The sequence below is a fragment of the Abramis brama genome (assembly GCF_963993115.1).
Source record: "Abramis brama genome assembly, chromosome: 2".
Taxonomy (NCBI): Eukaryota; Metazoa; Chordata; class Actinopteri; order Cypriniformes; family Leuciscidae; genus Abramis; species Abramis brama.
Genome location: NC_139964.1, coordinates 51991385 through 52013685, shown reverse-complemented (window position 1 = coordinate 52013685; position 22301 = coordinate 51991385). Strand labels below are relative to the sequence as shown.

Below are 22301 nucleotides of genomic sequence, written 5' to 3'. Positions count from 1 at the left end.
TTGACAGCCCTCTAATGCTCAAACAAACAAACCCGAAGTAATTTTCCATTAGTCTGTGATTTTCATAAATATGATAAAGTGCATCTGCTCCCTGAAACCATATATCAATAATGAGCAGATTTATGATCTTTAGTGTAATGCTAATTCCAGCCAAATGTTGGTAATTAGCTATTTTCCCTGCATCAATGTGAATGCATATTTTTCTTTGGAATTAATGCATTACATGAGCTTTTGGAGCCACAGCCAAATGTTGGCATATATCAAAGATATATATGTTGCAGTCTGTATGCTTGAGTCGATATTGATTCAAGACATTCTGCTGATATTAAGAAAAGAAGAAAATAGACATTCCTGAACATAAAAAAAAAAACTCAATGCAGAGACAGCACAGTCTTTCTATAGTGTTTCTACCCTATTACATTTGCCATATATTTGTTCTCTCTCAAAAGATAGTCCTGTAGGAACACATACCATTTTTTAAAATCATTCTCATGCAATAATTTAAACATGGAATTATGAATGAATTGCTGATTAGGATAGCTACATTAAATACAATTTCTGAAAAATAATTAATTTATGATTCATTTAATGCTATATTTTCACAGTTTGTTTAGAGCTTCTCTACTGCTCTAAAGTAATTTGCGTACGTTCCATTTAAATTGCAAAAAATGTACAGGATTATGATGTGCTAGAATTAAATCAGATATTCTGAAGCTGCTTTTACACTTAGGAAATGATTATAAAAATCTGCTACTTCAAAAGGCCTAATACTACTAAAACCAATCATAAAACCAGAGGCACTTACAACTTCTGCTATAGCAGCCAAACCAAGATAAGCATGTTCGTTTCACAGACATACGCTACATTTCCCAGTCATACACCACATCACACTCATTGCTTGCTGAGTTCAACACACAGGCAGTAAGACAGAGAGATGATAGTGTGTACAACAAAAAAAAACTTATTTTATTTGAAAGACATCTGTTTAAAAAAAATGTTTTACAAAAGTGTCAGAAGCTGACAAGTGGAAGTGGATATTTTTATTTAAATGTTGTTATTAAAGAGGGGATTATGTCTCTGATGGAGCAAAAGAGAGAGCATGAGTGTAAGAGAGGGAGGAATAGCAGTCATTTTAATAGCCTGCACAGCACTAAAAACAGTTATGGATTTAGACATCATGGCCAATACATCTGCTTCAAATGAAAAACTAAAAACTTCACCATGCAGTATCATAGGGATGAGACACACTGAGAAAAAAAAAAAAAAAGATGAATAAATCTCATTCTAAACACAAATTATTTGGCATAAATGGGACCTGATTAGTTGTTTTTATTCTGGAATGCAGGCATGCTACGACTCACAGCTATTTAGAGATAACCCATATTCTTGACTAATTTCATCCCATAATCACACAGCTCCTCAGTTTATCCTCAGATATTTTGGTGAACTAATCTACATAACACATTTCTTTGTGTTTAAACTAGATTTCCTCTATTCCCCCCGGCAAGGAAAACATCACTGTCTGTTGCAGATTTTCCTGAGTGACTGTTGAGTAGTTGGTTGAGAGAAGATGGACTTGTTGTTTGGCATAAAACACCACATATGATGTGTGTGTAATCAGAAATTGCAAGTGGAATGTGGAATTGTGAGTAGTGGACACAGAGCACCAATCAGTCTGATTAGTCTTCTTATGGACATTGCAGTGCTTCAAGATGGAAGGTGATTAGAAAGGCAAAAAGCAGTCTTTAAGTCTTCAATTGATTAGTGGCAGAGAGAAAAACAGAACACCTGATTAGCTATTTTCTTTTTGCGCAAGGAAACCAGTACATAGTTTTAAAAGAGCTTTGTTGTAGTGACGGAAAACAATTAAATATGGAGCATGTCAGTGACTCAGACAACTGTTGGTTAAAACAGGTAAGGTGGCATCTCTGTTTCATAGTTAATTACGAGAAGAAGCCAATTAGAGGTTGTAGGAAAAGCCCCAGAGTTCCCAGCACACACACCAGCACAAAGACCCAAAGGAAGATGCGGTCAATCACCATGGCAACATACTTCCAATCATCCTCCACCTAAGAGAGAAAGGGCACACAATAAATAGAGAAAAAATAAGAGATCCGGAAGGTTAATGAAATGAAAGAAAAGCAAGGTTAGAGGTAACAAGGAAAGAAAATTAGAGAAAGAAGGTAAAGGAAAACATGTGAAAGCAAGGTAAATAGAGGAGAATGAGTGAAAAGCAGACCTACTGTCTGTCCAGAATGCTTTACTAAATACAAGGGGTATAAGTTCAACTATATTGTGCTACTATAAGCGGAGCTGCGCAAAACATTTTACCTCCGTATATTTAGGCACTGGGTGCTTTACAATGCAAATGTGATTCAGCAGTGAGGCTCTGAGGCAAGAGTGAAGATGAAGGATTAAGTGGTGAGACTTTCCATATCAAAGTGTGATGTCTCTGTTGAGGGATCTAAAGCACTTATTGTCAGTGAAGCACTCAGTAAACATTTCCACTGAGAGCAGAGGAGTCTGTAAGCTTATACTTGATGTCTGTGATGTATAACCTGTCCTTCTGAGGATATTACAACCAAAACATGGTATGATATTGGAATTTGAGTCAGACACTAAGTGGGAGCCTTCTTCCAATGGGCAATGAGGATCTTTATTATAAAGACATTATGATATCTGAATGGACAAGTGGATGGAATAATGGCACTGCATGCATTATCATGTGAGTAAAGGTACAGTAAAGCATTCAATTGCTGTTCCCAGGGGGAAACAAAGTACAACACACTGACTATTGGAAATCACACTTGAAATGTATGCCTGAAAAGCCACTAACACACAGTGACACCAGGTGGCTACACTGTAACAAATTGCTGTAGTTTTTACAGCAAAATTGTACAGAATATTACTGTTTAAACATTTTATAAGATGTAGCTGTATATGTATTATGGGTCAAATACCGTTTTAGCGACGCGAGCGCTTTGTGCAAAAAACCCCAGAATTTGACGCAAGAGCAGACGTTGATGCGTGAACGTGCATCAGAGATTAATATTTTGTAAATAAAGTGGTACGTTTTGTTTTTGTAAATTATGTTAAGCATTCGTGTCGCTTCCTAAAATTGAGGTTAAACCACTGGGGCCGGTTTCACAAAGATAGACTTTGACTATGGCTTAGATATAGTAGATAGTCAGACTTCAGATAGACATCTAAATCAGACCGTTGCACAAAGCACTTAAGACTCTGACTATCTTAAGTAGGACTACACTGTAATGCATTCTGGGTAAAATAAGACACTTTTCAAAACATTCAACCGCTCAGTGCAGTTTACCCCAGCGGAAAATATGTGTTTGTTGGAGGAGTATAACATTTACAAGGACATTTTACTTGGGAAATTTAGCAGAGAATGTATTAACAAGAAGAAATGTTTAAATTATGAGCCATTTTCCCTTTTCTTTTGGCTGTTTGTAATGTAACTGATTGTTACTGCTGGTTGCCAAGGTAACAGAGTCTTAGACCTAAGTTAGCCTGGGGGTAAGGTGTCTAATTTTTTTGGTCTAAGTCAGTCTTTATTTTTGTGAAACAGTCTAACTTGCATTAGACTAGTCTATGAGCAAATTTTAGACTTGTCTAACACTATAGACCGGCTTAAAATAGCTTTGTGAAACCGGCCCCTGGAGTCACTGGATTACTTTAAGTTTTTGCAAACTTTTTGGGGTTTGAAAGTGGTAGTTGCGTAGGTTGTCGATGGAGGGACAGAAAGCTCTCAGATTTCCTCAAAAATATCTTTGTGTTCTGAAGTTGAACGAAAGTCTAACGAGTTCGGAACAACATTATAGTAAGTAATTAATGACAGAATTTTCATTTTTGGGTGAACGACCCCTTTAATAGAATATAAGCTCAAACAACAGAATTTGTGGCATACTGTTGATTTAAAGCATTTTATTTTAATCTTTTTCTTTAAGAAAGTTTCAAAAGGAGTCAAAATTATTTTTTTGGGTACCTAAATGCCCCAAATTCTGAATTTGACCTTAATTTCTATTGAAAGTTAATGTTCTATTCAGAATATGACTTAAAATGGCTTTTTAAAACTCTAAAAAACAGATAAAACTCTTATTTTTAGTTATTTTGTGATGCTATGTAATTTTTATAATAAGGTTTTAACAGTTTAACAGAATGAAAATGTTATTTTACCAGTAAAAGCCTTGCAACGCCTTGCTGTCAGTTTTAATAAATATTTACTTGCAACACCCTTGATTTGGTTTTTATTCATTTTTAAATTTATATTCAGATAGTGTTCATCCTAATGCATTTAAATCAATGTATTACAGTTTACTGTTAAAATGATTCTTTACAGCATTTTCTATCTTAAACTTTAATAACATCATCTTGGATTTTGGGATACTTACAGGATTTTATTGGCAACTTTAGTTGACATGTAAATACTGTACTTTAGTGAAATAAAAAAATAAATAAAAAAAATGCTGTAAAATATATTTACAGGATTTTATTGCCAACTTTTGTTGCCAGGTAAATACTGTACTTAAGTTAAATTACAAAGTGTTGCTGTAAAGTAAACTATGTTTAATTCAATGTTACTGTAAAAACACCTACAAATTACTGTATTTTACATACAACAATTAACTGTAAAATGCTTTGCAATATTATTCTGTAATCTATTTTACAGCAATTAACAACATTTTACAGGCAACTTTTTTGCCAGTAAATTTCAGTCAATTCTACGGTAAATTTTTTCACAGTGTACATCCACCTGGCAGGAATACAAATACTGCTGTATACGTCATTCCCACCGTTCATAGAGGCTCTTCACTTAGAGTGGGGTTGTGATGTTGAACATCGTCCCCCTGCTTCTGGTCATTATCTATTAATAGTTATATATAGTTGCTCTACTCTGTGCAATACATCGACTAAAGGAAAAACATCTAGCAAATATAGAACAGGAATAAATACGACAGCTTGGAAACAACCATCCCACGAGTTGAATGACTGTGCAAACCCTCAGGCTGTTACAAGCCAAGAGATAGCTTCCACAATTTAGTGAGAAAGACGTTGCTTAGACTGGCACTGTACAATGAGCCGGAATGGCAAAACAGACAAAGATTTGATCTAACAATTGAAAAGGTCTTAGACATATTGTTGGATAGTTTAAGGCGCCTCACATTTATCAAGGGGAACCCCACAGATTTCCATATGACATGCTGAAAGTTTTTCTAGACTTTCAGAGTTAAACAAAAGGGAAAAATTAATAAAAAAATAAAGACTATTTGTAGAGGCTTCGCCATTATGAGCTCTAGAAATAACACTGAGCCCACAAACTGACTTCAAAGCCCTCAGCTCTGGATAGGGATGCAGAACTTCCCCTTTTGCTTCGGTGAGCAGAACTGTAGCAAATAGGAAACACTAAGGGCCAGATTTACTTACAGCTTGTGCCAGCGCAAACCCTCTTTTGGCCTTAAAAAAACTAATGTCAGGATTTACTAAAGACACGCAGTGAAATATTAGCGCTGAAAAGGCGTGGACAGTTATTTTGCAGCTGACCTTACTGCACATGCATTTGTATAGTTTCCCTTTCAGGCGCAAAATTTATTTGAGGCGGCGAGGAAGCACCGGGAAACAAAATCAAAACAGCCGGCGGCATAACGTTTTTTTCCGGTTAAAAACAAACTACAAACTATCGCCACTGCATCCTCTTCGTCCGCCATGATTGTTTACTCTGAAGTCACGTTTGATCTCGAGGGATTTTCCCATCTGACCTGGGAATGCTCCGGAGTCAAATCGGTTCGTGTGTGATGTGTTGATTTTGCTGTGTGGCTGCGCACCACACACTGTACGACCAAAACTGTTAGACCCGTGATTTGTTATCGCCGTGTGTGGGGTCTCTCAGATTTGGAAAATCGTCCGACAATTTTAAAATCGTCCCCGTGTGAACCAGGCTTAAGGCTGTCCTACTAGAAGGTTAATGATGTCAGCATACCATGTTTTCCCTCCATGTGACTATGTCACTCCCACCATCCTGTCAGCAGGATATACACAGACGCCTGGACAAAATAGAGCACTGAACAGGAAGCCTAATTTGGCTACTACTATCATAGGGGTCATCAGCTCAAGCGGGCGCAAAAGTCTAGTTTGCTGCCCAGCTTACACTAATGTGATAGTTGTGAAACACAACTCTCTGTTGTGATAGAAAAGCTCTATTGCAAGTGGAGTCAAGTTACATGACAAGGAATATTATATGTTTGCAGGGGAATACAATTTTGGAAGTGTGTTTATCCAAAGAGAACAATTTTTTCATAGTCAATGTGTTGTACAGAGTGTATTGACTGAATAGGAACCTCTTTACCTCTTTGGCTTTGTTGCGGCTCCTCATGTTCTCAGCAATGTACTTCACACTCTCAATAGCCTGTTTGATCTCTGGTGACACGACAGAGAAAGCCACAACTGTGTTAATAGCCTGTGGACTCAACTGACGACTCACTTTCCCACAATCCCCCTCGGTTGCCTCTTTCATTGGGTGACAAGGACATCCCCCTTTCTTTCCTTCTAATGCTGCTTTCCCTTCTCCAAATTCCAAAGAGTTCATCGCTCCCTGTTGGGATCCACTATTTTTCCTCTTCTTTCCTTCTCCACCTCGTCCCGCTCCAGTCCCAGACGAGCTCCCGCTCTCTAGTCCTCCTTTTCCAGAGGACTCTGATAGATCGAGAGGCCGGCGCATGAGCATGATGCGGGGTAAAGCTCGGAGGAAGACAGTACGTACCCAGCTAGGCATAGTGTGGGTCATAGGGGTGCGATAGTGCACATTCAATACAAAGACGGTGATGACAATAGAGAGGGTGACGAAAATCATGGTGAAGAGAAGGTACTCGCCTATCAGAGGGATCACAAGTGAGGTGGAGGGGATGGTTTCTGTTATGACAAGAAGGAACACAGTGAGAGAGAGGAGTACAGAGATGCACAATGTCACTTTCTCGCCACAGTCTGATGGAAGGTAGAAGACGAGTACTGTCAGAAATGAGATGAGGAGGCAGGGGATGATAAGGTTAATAGTGTAGAAGAGGGGCAGTCGGCGTATGTAAAAACTGTAGGTTATGTCTGGGTAGATTTCTTCACAGCAGTTGTACTTGATGTCATGCTTATAACCGGGTGCATCAATGATCTCCCACTCTCCACTCTCCCAAAAGTCTTTAAGGTTGACCTTTGAGCCAATGAGAACCAGGTCAATCTTTGCCTTGTCATAGGTCCAGGAACCAAACTTCATTGAGCAGTTCTGATAGTCAAAGGGGAAGTAAGTGATGTCCATAGGGCAGGATGATTTGAAGATTGCAGGAGGGACCCAGGTGATGGTTCCATCATATTTCAACAGAGCTTTGGTTTTGTCTTCCACCAAGAAGTCCCCAACAGCACTGTCAGAAAAATGATATTAGAATTTTATGACATTATGAAATCTAACCAGTAGACTATTAGCTCTGTTGATGCTCATTTCGCTCCAAAAGAAATTAAGAATTTGAAAATATCCCCCAAATTACTAAATTTCTAATATTTTAATATTACATTTATATAAGTTGCATGTTAAGTTGGAATACTTGACTCACTTGTTGTAAAGTACAATGTCAGGCCTCCAGATTTTATTTGATGGAACTCTGATGAACTCAATTCCATCAAACTCTACTGGTAACCACTTCAGCTTGTAGTCATTCCATATCTATAACAAAATCACAAAAGATTAAATCTGGCATTTACACTGGTATGTGTTCCTCAGTCATCTGTGCCCTGTCATAGTCTTTAAAAGTCTTTAAGTGTGTTTTTGCGTGTGCACATCGCTCCATCTGCAAGAGAAAAAAAATGCTTTTTCTGTTTGAGCAGGTATATTGTCTATTACCGTTTACTATCAGATGTGTATACAGAGCTGTAAATGTTTATAGTGGTTTATTTGCATAGCTGTGAATTTGTGCTCATTTTGGGTGTACATCGTTGTTTTCTGGCATGTCTGTGTAGAGATATCTTATTAAGACTGCTTATCTCTCTGTGTTGATACCGAGATACTGCTGTCAGGCGTTGTACAATACTAAAGGGTTTAATACAAGCACACACACACACACAATTTTTCTTAGAAAAATTTGCAATAATCCAAAAATGCTAATTTAAGCAGTAAGTTCAGCAGTCATGCAGGAGCATCTTGTACTTACTATTGTAGAATTTAAATATAACCAGATATTTCCAAAGAAACCCTATTACTAATAAGATGCAATATTCATATTCATATTTTCATTAAAGCTATTTTTATGAATTCATATAGTGCATCATACTAAATAATTAACAAAACTAATATAAAAAATAACTTTGCTGACTGTGAAATTACCTTTCAGAACAGTGGTTTATTATTATTCAGCTAATTATTAAAAACAAAGTGAATTGTTTGATCTAGTTAGACTAAACAATTTTTGCACATATTTTACCATCTTTTTAACCTCTTTCTTTCCAGTCGTTTTGGAGATAACAACTGTGCCAAAGTACCTCTCAGTTTTCAATTATTTACATAACAGATACCTTCTCATCTGTTCTATCTATACATCTACTTTATTCTTCTTTCCCTGCATTACTCAATCCCATCCTATTGAATGTTTATGCTATACACATTTTCTTGTCACAGTACATTCTTACCGTCAATGAGACAAAAATGAGATGCACAAGGTGCAACAGTATGTTGCACACATACATCACTTACATGTCTCAGCCAAAGGTTTGTTTCCATGATCTGATTGACTTCATCCTTTAGACAGGAAGACACAGGCAGAGACAAAGACGAAGAAGAAAGAAGAAAGACAGCCATGCTCTATTATTTAGAATGGAACATGTTCAACAAAATCAATACATTTCTTGTCTAATGGGAAAGGGAGATCTGACAAGATCTTAGAAAAGGGTTTTGGAGGGCTTCTTTCATTAGTTATTTCATCTTCTATCTTAAAGTGCATACTGTATGCCATTCATCACAGTACCCTCAAAAGTGATAATAGCTTCTGCATATTCACTAGAAAACATCTGCAAAAAAAACAAAAAGAAAAAAGAAAAAAACAACCTTGTTGAGCAGAAATCCTTAATCCTGTGAGTGAGTATAATCTATAATCCAGGATTCTGTTCCATAGAGTGGTGGGTTATGGCTTTTTAATCTGTCAGGTGTGTGAAGCAAGAATAAAGGTGTGATGATTATCTTGGCCGCTTTCCCCTGGTGAAGTGGAAATTTAATCCAGGAGTTATAAGAGGCATGCTGATTTTGTATGACGCGAGGGAAAGCACAGAGTCTGCACTACTTCCTGTAACAGCGGAGCACAAAGGCTTTTAACTCAATTGCACTTTCTGACCACAGTAAATGAAACAAAAAGCCCTCACAACAACTGAAAACAGCACAGAATTTCACTCATAGAAAGCAACCTGTGAAGAAAACAACCTTGCTATATCCTAGCAAAAAATCCTATATTAAGCTTTATTAAGGGGTCAAAAGTGCTTGCATTTGATTGAGCTTTAGTTTACACAACTAATTTATTTGGACAAGAATCTTCTAGTGTTTTGACGCAAATGTCTCAGCTTTGCTTGATTCTCTTTTTTCTATAATGCTTAACAATATGATGATTTGTAATTGGTTGTCTTAGAGGGTTCCTTCTTTAGATAAATATTAATGCACAAATATATATCTGTCCAGTCCAATACTTATCAGGTGATCTTACATACCAAAAAACTGAAATTGTACACTATTTTGTCACCATAAAAATAAATAAAACCCACAACAAAACAATTCATTGTTTTAAATGCTACAAGTGATTGTAGGCATCAAAACATTATAATGGATATTATGAAAAATGGATATTCATATTAAGATTGGCTAAAGATAACATTTGAATGTAATTAAATGTATGTTGTTTATTCAATTATTGTTTTTAAAGATTTAAAGTAAGTGAGTGTTTAATGATTGCAGACATAATAAAATGTAAAAATAGGCAATTAGCATTCACAATTAAATATACAATACTGACAGATCATTAGAAAAAAAAACGTTAATACTGACTAATAACCAATACATTATGTAGTGCTAGTAATACTGACCACAGTTCAGGTGAGAGTTACATCTTATCACAAATGTCTGAACAAAAATCTGGTTAAATGTTTTGAGAACATGGACACTTTTTCTTACCACTTTAACAAGCTGTGAGATGGAGACCTCGAACTCCACAGTGACAGGGTCAGACACATTTTCGACTGGGCGAATGAATTGATTATACCTCCTGAATAAACGACGAAACAGCCTGTCTTCTCCTTTAGATGATAAACAATCTGCACAAACAAACGCATACAGAGATAAACACACATACAGGAACAGAAATCTACTTCAGTATGCAGTGCACTGGGTGAGGGACAGACTTCATTCATTATACAGTGGATGGTGAAAGAAAAACTACAGAGAATGAGGCACATACAGTATAACATTCGGAATCGGGAAAGTAATACTTTACGTATACGTATACGTTTACGTTTACTACATGTAAAAGTGGTTGACTGATATGAGTTTTTACAACCAAAGCAAATCAAGAGAACATGGTCGATATCTTTATTTCAAGGAAAGCAAGTAAGCCAAATTTACTGGATTTATATGATTATTGTACAAAATATTTACTTAATACACACACACATACACACACACACACACACACACACACACACACACACACACACACACACACACACACACACACACACAACCTTAAGGTGGAATTACCACTTATATTAATAGCCCAAGGCCCCAAGCACAGTTGTCAGCTATTGTCAGTAATCCAAAATAGGCAAATAATAAAATTGTGTTGTTTTTGTTTTTGACTGTCCCCTCACTCTATTTCTTGTTTTATATTTCGAATGCGTGTTTTTTGTAAGAATGTGAGTGTTTACTCTGGTTGCTTTTAGCATATTCCTTGGGGTCAGAGCCAAAGTCCTACCACCAGACACTATGGGTCCAAATATAGCTCTCAAGGTTAAAGGTCATCATCAGCTATCACCAAAGAGACCAGGTGTAATCAAGTGGAAAATGGAACCACTTTAAAACAGTGCACTCTGATGGACCTACACAAGTCTGAAGTAACACTGACGAACACACGACGAGTCAAGAACAGGGTAGGGTCGCACTTGAAAGTAGGTATTTACTTAAAATGGGATATCACATTATATAGGATTACTAGTTAGTTTGTAACTTTGAATTTAACTTGTTTGCACCGTTTCTTCTTATTCTAGACATAGTCTAGTAGGATACTGGTCATAAGTGTTGTCACATATGAGGTTTGCCTGTACTAATGCAAAAAGTGGCTTTCAAATTTTTAAACAGATGCAATGTCCAGAAGCTCACATTTCAGTGTATCTTGATACTTGTCAGTGTACTGATGTTTCTTTCACTTCAACTTTTTCCTTTTCTATTGAAAGATGATATATATATATATGCGTGTATGTGTATATGTATGTATATATATGTATGTGTATGTATGTATGTGTATATATAAATTAAATAATTATTGTTAAATATATAATAAGATATAGGAACTATATCTCAAATGATAATAGGAAATAAATAAATATTAAAAATATATTTATTATTATAAATAAATAAATGTATAAATAATAATTTTATAATATACATTTATTTAATTAGCTTTTTTGTCGACAGGGTGAAATGCACCGTTTAGAGACACTAAAACTAATTATTAACATCTTTCCTAAAATATAAATGAGTGTGAAGGTCAATATTATAATATACAGTCTATAAATGAAGTCTGTTCTGCCAATATCTGTTTTAATTCAATCACTCAGCCATTTTATTCTTACTGTTATAGCTTTAAATATTTAGTAAATATAGTAAATATTTAGTCCATATACATGGGGTTACATTTCAGCTAAATGTAATGATGCAATTATGTTCAAATATTGAATAGTGTGTAAATTGTAACTTGGTGCTAAAAAAGGTCTGAAATAAGCTTTTCAATACAACCGTAAAGCTGTTTTCTTAAAACAGTGGCTTCCATGTATTGTTGCAACAAATTAACTTTTAAGATTTATATTAAATAATGGATTAGCAGTGATATAACATAAATTGACTTTGCAAACACTCCTTTGCAGTAATCGCTTCTGTAAACCTAGCAAAAATGGAATAGGACTGAATGCAGTGAGCCTTATAGAAAAGCCATATGCTGTGAACTTTAAACACCCAAACACACTCATGGACACTCAGAGAATTCAGTGCTGCTGTCTCGTGTGTATGGCTCTTGTTTTAGTTTCCTCTTCTAATTACTTCAACTAGTTAACTCTCCAATGGCACCCTCTGTTAATGGGGTTAGCCAAGGATAGCAAGGCCTTGCTTCCATTAATTAAATGGACTTAACCCTCACTGAAATGCATAAGATACAAAGCAGAGTATTGAAGTTTAGAGTTAGTTTTCTGAACCCCATCAAGCTTAAGATAACCCTTTTAAATTAAAGTAGAGCAGTGTCTGCATGGACCATACAATATTTTAAAGTTGAACTCTTATGCAGACCCTGGTGGGAAACTTAAAAGGATAGTTCACCAATAAATTAAAATTCTGTCATGATTTACTCACCCTCATGCCGTTCCAAACCTGTATGACTTTATTTATTCTGAAGAACACAAAATAGAAGATTGTTATCAAAGAATGTTGGTTACCACTGACTTCCAATGTATTTATTTTTACATTTTTTTATATCTCCTTCATACAGTCATACTGTAAGTCATACAGGTTTGGAAAAAATGAGGATGTGAAAAGATGTTCACTTTATATACCATTGTTCAGTGCCCTTGGTGAATTTTGAGGATTCTGTGCATTTACTAAAACTGGCAAATCATGAAAATATTTGCCAATTGATAATATTTTGTATTAACACTGTCAGTTAATTAAATAAACACACACACACACACACACACACACACACACACACATATATATATATATATATATATATATATATATGCATAACAGGATGAATCTATATTTTATGTCCAAGAGACTATTTACAAAATCTGGCAATTATATCAAATTTATTCCATTTCAGACCCCAATTCACATAAAAATGTAAGAATGGAGCAGAAATGACATACATTATCATAATTGCAAGAAAGCCATCAGTGGCCACAATGAGGATTACAGTTCATAACAGTTAAGCCCAACATTTGACTTGGTCCACTGGATTCAGCACTGAAGCCCATTAAAATTGCAATTACATATGAAAAAGCCACAGGTATGAGTCACCGTGGAATTTATTCCCTCTTTACTGAAATTAGTTAAAGCTGCAGTCTGTAACTTTTTTGGGTTAAAAATCATCCAAAATACATTTTTGAGCAAGTACATAACCAGCCAGTGTTCAAAACTATCTGCTTGCCTTAGCTGGTCATACTTCAAAAAGTAGAATCTGTGATTCCGAATGACAGTACCCACACCGGTGCAGTGACTGACAGCCGCACATTCCCCTCAAAACATTAATTCATCTGTGCCATGCCGAGGCACAACTCACGTAATGTTGATAATTCCGCGAATAACTGCAATAGCAGATTTCGAACAGAGATGGCGACAAAGAGGAAAAACTACAGACTGCAGCTTTAATTGTATTATTTTTTTTCGCTAAAAGATATTTTATATATCGGATTCTTTTTTTCTTCTTTTTGGTGCAATATAAAAAAATATATATCAAAATTAAATTACATAGAAAGATAGATTTATATAAACATTTTAGAAAAACTTAGCAATAACGGCTGTTTGGTCAAAATTATAGTTTGATCAAAATTACCCTTATGCCATTTTCGAGCAAATACATGTATTTCAAGATATCTTGAATATCATAAAAACGCTAAAAAAATATATTGATATGATTTTAACTGTATCGCCAAACCAAAATACCTGAATTTTCCAGAAACTGGTTTGATGGAGATCAAAGAAACACACAAGCAGCGGTAATGAAGAGTGTTCATTTGGTTGGAAAGACTGAAGAGTCATCTGTGATTAATATAAAGCCATGTCACTCCTGAACTGCTGCTGAGCACATATGCCCTCATTTAGAAGTAATGAGTGAGAGAAAGCAAATGAGAGAAACACTCCTCTCTGCTCTTTCCCTCAAAGTGAGTAGGACACTAAGTGTGTTTCTCTGTCAGTGGAGGAAAAGCATTACAGATAGAATCAGACAGGTGAGCTGTCCTTGTTGCCCAGAGACTTGGAGCCTGCAGTAGCATACACATGCCTTTTCCCCAAAGCAGACTGTGTGTTTCTGTATGTGTGTGTGAGGTGCTGTCAGGACATGCGTCACTATCTGTGGTGCGTGTGTGTGTGCGTGCGTGCGTGCGCTGTGTAGCTTCTATCTGGAACAAAGAGTATGTGAGTTTGTGACTAATTCCGAACGCAGGAGGAATGACACTAAGCCACATGGAAATATTCACATTTCAAGCACTGTCATCCATTCTTTAAAAAGTGAAATTTTCTGCTGGTCTCAAAGATAAACTTTGATCATCTTCTATTATAATTTCTTCTTCTCTCAGTTCACCCTACATATGAATTGAAGCGTTACCTCTGATCACACTGAAACATATAGAATTGTGCAAGTGCAGGGTCCTGGGGCTCCAAGACCCTTGACACCATATATAAATAAACCAGCTTCAGGAAGGCAGAAGAAACAGAGGTGGCAAAGCTGGTATGAGAAAGAAAGAAAGAAATAAAAAGAATGAGAAACGATTCAAAATGTCTTTACACCCATCCTCGAGATGAGGTGATTTTCTCTTTTCTTTTGTTTACTTTCTTTTGCCTTTTTCTCCTCGTTTGGAACAGAGGGGTTTACCTCCTACAATTTCTCTCCCTGCTGGAACCTCATTGATTTCTCTCTTCAGTACCAAAACACAGATGTGAAGAGCATTTGAGTGGATCAAAAAGCAGTCCTCCCCTAAGGATGTTCCTCATCAGCAGTGGTGGAGCCAGGATTTTTTCATAGGGGTGGCCAGGCAGGGGGCAGCAACGAGTCTGGGGTGGCACAGAAATTTTCATTATTTCAACATAAAAATGAGTTTGACTATAATGTACTCGACTGTTTTACTGCCTACAACACAACTGAATACAGTTAATCTGTACTTGATTGTAATTGAGATAGCAGTGAATTGAGGAAGTAGTGGCCTGATGTGTGGCACGATTTGTCTCAAGGTTAACATTTTGAACTTGAGCTATGCAATTGACTGGTTCAGCTGACTTAGATTCAAAATGGGCCCCCCATCCTTCTTTGGATCGATGAAATAACGGCTGCAGAAACCTGTTTCTCTGTCGAGGGGTGGTACACGCTCTATATCCCCGTTCCCCAACAAAGTTTTCGCCTCTTGTTCAATGGACAGATCCTGCTCGGGCCCTACCACTGTGGGCAGGACCCCCATAAATCTGGGCGGGCGAGACCTGAACTGAATAGTGTAACCCTTGTCGACAGTGTGTAGGACCCAACAAGATATATTTGGCTAAAGCTTCCACGCTGTCAAAATATCTACTAAGGGAACCAGTCTCTCGAGACTGGCCTCTGGTGTTGCTCAAGTAACCAATTCGGTGCCCTGAAGTGGCGAACCCGTAGGGAACAACGGAACTGGTCGCTCTGGGACCCTCCACAGAAGGGGAGAGCATCCCAGCACCGCTACGTTTCCGGGCGGACACTGAAATGTGAGCTCACCGGAGACGGCTGTGCCCCGAAGCACAAGAGGTGGCAGGGTTGGCAGAATGGCCCCCTGGGGGCACAGAAGGGAAATGGGCACCATATAATGAGTTGTTGACCACTTCCCCCTGGAGCGGACAGGACCTCTTTCCCACAGCCTTCTTGGAGATAATAACAGTCCTCAGATCCGTTTTACCCTGTGAAGGCTGCGTTTAAGAGTGCCAACTTGACCCCCATTCTTTCTGTGGTGAGGGGGGTGCTCGGGTGGCGATGCTCTGTTTTTGTGTGGCACGTGTGAGGAGTTGGCAGATATTTGGGGCTGTTCCCGCTAAGCAGCCCCTGAGACCTGAGAGCGGCGGGGGAGAAGTTGCTGGAATGCCGCTACCTGTTTGCTAGCCTCCTGAAACCTCTCGAAGACTGTGTTGACAGCGTATCCATATGACAGGAGAAAACTCTTATCTTTCTCTTTAATGCTGCTAAGGTTTAGCCAAAGATATTTGCCATTTCCTTGATGGCACAGAGCGCAACTCTCTCACTGCGTCCAGGCTCAATCTCTTAGGATGAACGCTGAACTATGAACTCATACTCTCTGCTGGCCAGTCAATGTTCAACCTGGCAACAGATTCACAACCTCCATAAGCTCCTCATATGCAGAAGTGTGAGGTGGTGAGTCCTCAGCATCTCCTGCATCCATGCTTACAAAATCCAATTCCTCAGAGCTGGATAATTGGAACACCGGTGCCTCACTCTGGGCAGAAGAAACCGCAGCGCGTGCTTCCCCAGAGATAAGGCACTGCTAGATCCATTTGTGATCCCCACGACCTGAATAGCCACCGCGAGGAACGCAAACCTGAGTGCCCTCCTCAAAGAGTGCCAGGCGGCAGCGGAGCATCCGTAATGGAAGTAAATCACAATGCTCACATTTATATATGCTTGAGTGACAGACAATACCAAATAAGACAAATGATTTTACGGATCGTGATTACTGAAGACACAGAAGCTAGTGTTGCACTGTTGGCTTTATAGTTTCCTAGTCGTGGCGTTACCCACCTCTGACGTCTCGTCACATGTTTGGACCGATTTCAGACGTGCTTCATGACACAAAACCGTAAAGCATTCCCACAGCATCATTCTCGAGGCAGCATGAGTTCCCTTGAAAAACCTGGATATATGAGGTACTGTAGTTTTTCAAAATAATATTTAAAAAAATTCTAGAATTTTCTAGTCATGTAAATTACTCTCTGGGCATTACTCTTTGGTCATTTTTATAATGAATATACATTTTTCTAGTTATATACCAAACTCTGATCAGGTAGAAATAAAAATATATATTTAAAAAATTCTTCATCCTTATCCAGTAAATCACAAACAAATGGAAAAATCTTGAGGTCTTCTGAATACTGTTGTGTACAAATGGTGGGCCTCAGAATCAAATTGTCACCTATAGCGTGGTATTAGTAAGATACATTATGCAGAATATACAAAAATGGATTCTTCAAAAACACTAGGATAGTGTAACGGTCACCAGCTGGACTGCCCTTGAAAGCCACCAGAGGGCACTCCAAATCAGACTATTGTCATTCCCTCACAGACTCCATTCCCCATAATCCTTTTCCCAAACTAATCAGCCATGATCACATCCACCTGTATGTCATTACCTTGTTTAGCTCACTCCATATAAGCCTTGTTTTCTCATTCATTCTCTGCAGAGTCTTGTATGTGTCTTACTGCATTTCTGAGTGTGTTTGTATCCTGTTTCTACCGTGTCCTGGTTCTTTTGATTCTCTGCCTGTTCCCTTGGATTCTCTGCCTGTTCCCTTGGATTTCTCTCTTTGCCTCAGCCCTGATCTGTTATTGTTTGTTTGTGTATGACCCTTGCCTGTTATCTGGATTACGTCTTTGGTACGTAACAGAAGACTTTGCCAAATATGGATCCAGCTGTTGAGTTAGTCCGCATGTGCTACGGTAACCGCGCATTCAGCACATTCATATTTTCCTGGACATTGCAAATGTTTCTGAACTGCCAGATTGTTCTCATTGACTTTTTCTGTTACAGGCTTAACCGTCTGCTCAAGGACAAACTAATTCACAATGCTCTTCAAGGGTCGTTCAGTGACTTCCTAGATTATGCCCTTCAGTTGACTGGGTCCTCCTTCACTGTCGGGGAGTTTGAGGAGGTCGTTTCCCTCAGACATTTTTTGGGAGGGGACAGTATGCACCAAGCTCTGGTGGCCGGGGAGCTTGGCCCACCAAGTTCACCACCATGTCCAGTGAAGATGCCTACCGAGCCTGATCGTCTTCACGTCATGCCTGCCGAACCTGGGCTTGTTCACGTTATGCCTGCCAAGCCTGAGCTTCTTCATGTCATGCCGAGCCTGAGCTTTTTCCCGTCAAGGTCACCCTTCCAGAGCCTCGGCCTGTCATGGCCGCCCTTCCAGAGTCCTCGAACAAGATGGCTGCCGTGCCTGAGTCCGCTCCGAATGATACAGCGCTGATCATCATGGCCACGGCTATTGTGTGTGTGGGCAGCACACACATCAACTCCATCCCGTGACCCCCCTCAGCCAAGATGGCCGCCGCCGTTCCAGAGCCCTCAGACAAGATGGCAGCCTCTACGCCTGTGTCTTCGGACAAAATGGCAGCATCTACGTCTTTGGACAAGATGACCGCCTCTACGCCTTTGTCTTTGGACAAGATGGCCGACTCTACACCAGTGTCTTTGGACAAGATGGTCGCCTCTGCGTCTGGCCCCTTGAACCGTCGGTGCCTGCTCCGCTCTGGCCCCCTGCACTATCTCCATCTCAAGTCTTTCCCCCTCTCCACGGACCTGGCCCTCCATCCCACCCCCTTGTCCGTCTCCGCTCTGCCTCCCTCCTGGACTTCTCTGTTAGGAGCGTCTGGAAGACTAGGAGGTGGGCTATGTAACGGTCACCAGCTGGAGTGCCCTTGAGAGCCACCAGAGGGCACTCCACATCAGACTATTGTCATTCCCTCACATACTCCATTCACCATAATACTTTGCCCAGACTAATCAGCCATGATCACATCCACCTGTATGTCATTACCTTGTTTAGCTCACCTCATATAAGCCTGGTTTTCTCATTCATTCTCTGCAAAGTCTTGCATGTGTCTCACTGCATTTCTGAGTGTTTGTATCCTGTTCCTCCTGTGTCCTAGTTCTCTTGATTATCTGCCTGTTCCCTCAGATTTCTCGCTTTGCCTCAGCCTAGATCTATTATTGTTTGGATTTTTTTTTTTTTGTGTATGACCGTTGCCTGTTATCTGGATTACGTCTTTGGATTACCCTGTTTAATAAATACTGCATTTGGATTCTCAACCTTTGTGTCTCAGAGCAGTGCGTGACAGATAGTAAGAAGGGTCACAGCCAGAGGCCCGGAAGTCCACTGCAGGTGAAGCCTAAGCAATGTCAGACTATGGCGACGCTGAGGGAGCACAGAGCCAAGGTTAAACCGATGGGCTGACAGGCCAAAGTGGAGTCATGGGCCTGGAGACCTGTGGCCAAGCCAAGGGATCCGTCTCGTAGAGCTTAGCTGGTGGAGAGGAGACCTGAGGCAGCGGAGCTGGAGAGGTAGTGGGAGTGTTTGGTGGAGTGGAGGCGAGGAGCTGCACAACACCAGCAGAGCCCCTGAGTCCTGGGGACTGGACAGAGCCAGTGGTGATGATGGGGACAATGGGGTGGGCAGGTAATGGGGTGGGACTGGGTCGTCTAATATCGTCACAAGACAGTGCTAAGTTGTATTTGAGTTTAAAATCAGTGCTGTCTTAAGTCAAGAAGATGGTAAAGAGAATTCTTGTAAAACTAAGGACTTAAGGACTTCTTTTCAAAGCAAACTGCCAAAGAGGTATTTGTTTCACTTGTTTAATGTATTGGTTATTTTGTATCTCATTTACTTCCAGACTACACATTGTTTAATCTGCTAATGTGCTTATACCATGTTCATTTACATATGTTCTCATGGCGAAAACAAGACGAGCCTAAAAATTAAACGCCCATTTGAAGGAACCGACCTGTGTCTGTGTTGTTGTGAAGAGAGATACAAGTTGAGAACCACTGAATTAAAGAGTATTTGTTCATTGGGCATTTTAATGGAATTTTCATTACTGCATTTAAAATAAAACTTTAAACTAATAATAAAACAATTTTCACACGAATATTTACAAACATTGTATACATAATTATAAGATTTATTGTACATTTCAACATTTATATTGTGTATAAATGGAACAATATGGATACACTGTATAAACATGCGTGTTAAAGTTTTTAATAAACATTCATACTTTTAGTCCTTTAAACGCCCCAGTTACTCAGATCATGATTTACTAGAGTACATTATTTTACAAGTTCATAACTATTGTAAGTTAATTAATAAATAAATTAAAATGGCATTTTTGCTTATACCTACAAATATCCATTGGCTTAATTTGCTAAATTATTTGCTATGAACTTGCCCGACTCTGAAACCTGTAATAAAAGATTATAATAAATTCAAAAATAAAAATATACTCACTGATGATAAAGAGTGGATCATAAGTTCATGACTTTTCCACAAGAAAATCTTTGGCACACAGTGATATGTACTAGCCTATATTAGCAACTCCCTACAGCACTCTCCAAAACTTTATATTTGGGGATATCTCCAGAGAAACCTTTCCTATAGCCACTCTTGTGCCTTTCTCCAAACTCTATCTCTCTGTCTGTCTCTTCTCTCCTTTTCACTTCATACAGTGGCCTTGTAACCAGTCCAGCATGGAGGGAATGCTTGCAGCGAGAATGACATACAGCTGGAGTTGAACACGAGTTCATCCTCAGACAGCTCTTCTCTTCTAAGCTAACAACAGCAAAAGGAATTTAACAATGTGAAAACTCAACAGGATGAAAGAACAAAGCAGTATGTGTCTTCTGAGTCTTTGCCTATTTCTAAGTTTATCCCCTCAGTGTGTGACTCACTCTTGAGTGACATGGATGCATGCAGTGACAAAAAGTGAAGCCTCTTGTTTCTTATTTTACAGTAGATCCAGATTTACCACATAAACCAAACAAGATGGGAGAGAAACTAACAGCAGACCCTTAATCCAGTGACAAAAACTGGTGAACACGACCAAACGTGAACACGTTGCAAACTTAAGGTAAACAGCTTTCTCTGAGCCGAGAAGACTTAAATATTTCAAAGCTCTGACGCACAAGCGGATGTGGACGAAAGTGAAAAGCGAACTGATTAACCCGCATTTCATTATAGCAATGCCACTGGGCTCACCTACCGGTTTCATTCAGCCGATAAAAGGCTTTAAAGCGATTAAACAAAATTGTGCTATCGTTGTCTAAAATAGCCGTGGGATCCCGCAGTTACTGTCTCCCGAGTGAGACGAATATGCACCCGAAACTCCGCGTTCCGCGCGCACGCCAGCAGCGTGAAGAATGAATTTGACTATATTAAAATGTTACGCTTTGGCATAAATCTATAAGATACAAATCCAAATACCTAACCTTTTGATAAATACGAATTAAGTACCGCTGTCACGCTGATTACTAATTAACATGCATAAACGACTTTAGCACCTGGTCATTTTTTGCATTAACGAAACCATGTTAAAGGGATGATTTACCCAAAATGTCTGTCATAACTTATTCACCACAATGCTGTTTAAACCCTTTCTGACTTACTTTCTTCCGTGGGATACAAAAGGGGGTGTTAGGCAGAATGGCTAGTGACTAGAAGCGAGCAATTACCATTCACTTTCGTTGCACCTTTTTCCACATAGTAAATGATGACCGAGTCTGTCATTCTACCTCTTTTTGTTTTCCACGGAAGAAATTCAGTCATACAGGTTTCTAAAAAAAAAAAAAAACATGAGGGTAAATGATGCAAGATTTTTCCTTTTGGGCGAACCATTCTTTAAAAAAAAAAAAAAAAAAACAGCATGGGAACTGAGAAAATGTTCTACATTCTCACCAAGTTTATTTAAATACATTGTTTACTATATAGTTTATGACTGACAGCATGCAGCTAAGGCTAATACTTTTTTCGCTTGATCACAATACCGTTAGGTCAGTGGGCACAAAAGATGCAGAGCAAGTACACTTTTTCTAAGTTATTGCAATCATAAAATGTATTAATAAACTGAATACAGTGGAACTTACCTTGCGTGATCAGGGCAATTAAAATAAAAAACAAAGTCACTCTCCCCGCAGAATTCATCGAGCTTCGCAGTTAGGAAGTCCGTCTCCCTTTCCAAAAGAAATCAACAAATTCGTGAATGAATCGAGTAGGAACAAACTGTAAAAAGGATGTTCTGTTTAGGTGGCTGAGTTGTGCTTTTCGCGAGCAGAAAGCGCGTGAGGTGGATTTGATTTCGTCCCTCCCCCTGGGCGCGTGCATCCTTCCACACGTCTTCAAGTGTCATTAATGAGACGCGCAATCACAGAGTCGTTTATACAGCCATTTAAAGAGGTAATTCATGCAAATATGGTAATTATGAGATAATTTACTCATCGTGACGTCGTTCACGTCCTGCAAGATTGTCTATAGAAAACAAAAGGACACATTTTGG

General features: G+C 38.8%; 1 protein-coding gene across 1 annotated transcript; it reads right to left on the bottom strand.

Moving 5' to 3' along the window:
• Positions 1–945: 945 nt before the first annotated feature.
• Positions 946–22084, bottom strand: chrna6 (cholinergic receptor, nicotinic, alpha 6). The gene is made up of 6 exons (XM_084105859.1): positions 21892–22084; positions 10202–10341; positions 8741–8785; positions 7608–7717; positions 6359–7418; positions 946–2069 (listed from the first exon to the last, which is right to left on the bottom strand). Exons 1-6 carry the CDS (start codon positions 21947–21949, stop codon positions 1944–1946), a joined length of 1539 nt encoding a protein of 512 aa, XP_083961985.1. The 5' UTR covers positions 21950–22084; the 3' UTR covers positions 946–1943.
• Between the last annotated feature and the right edge of the window lie 217 nt (positions 22085–22301).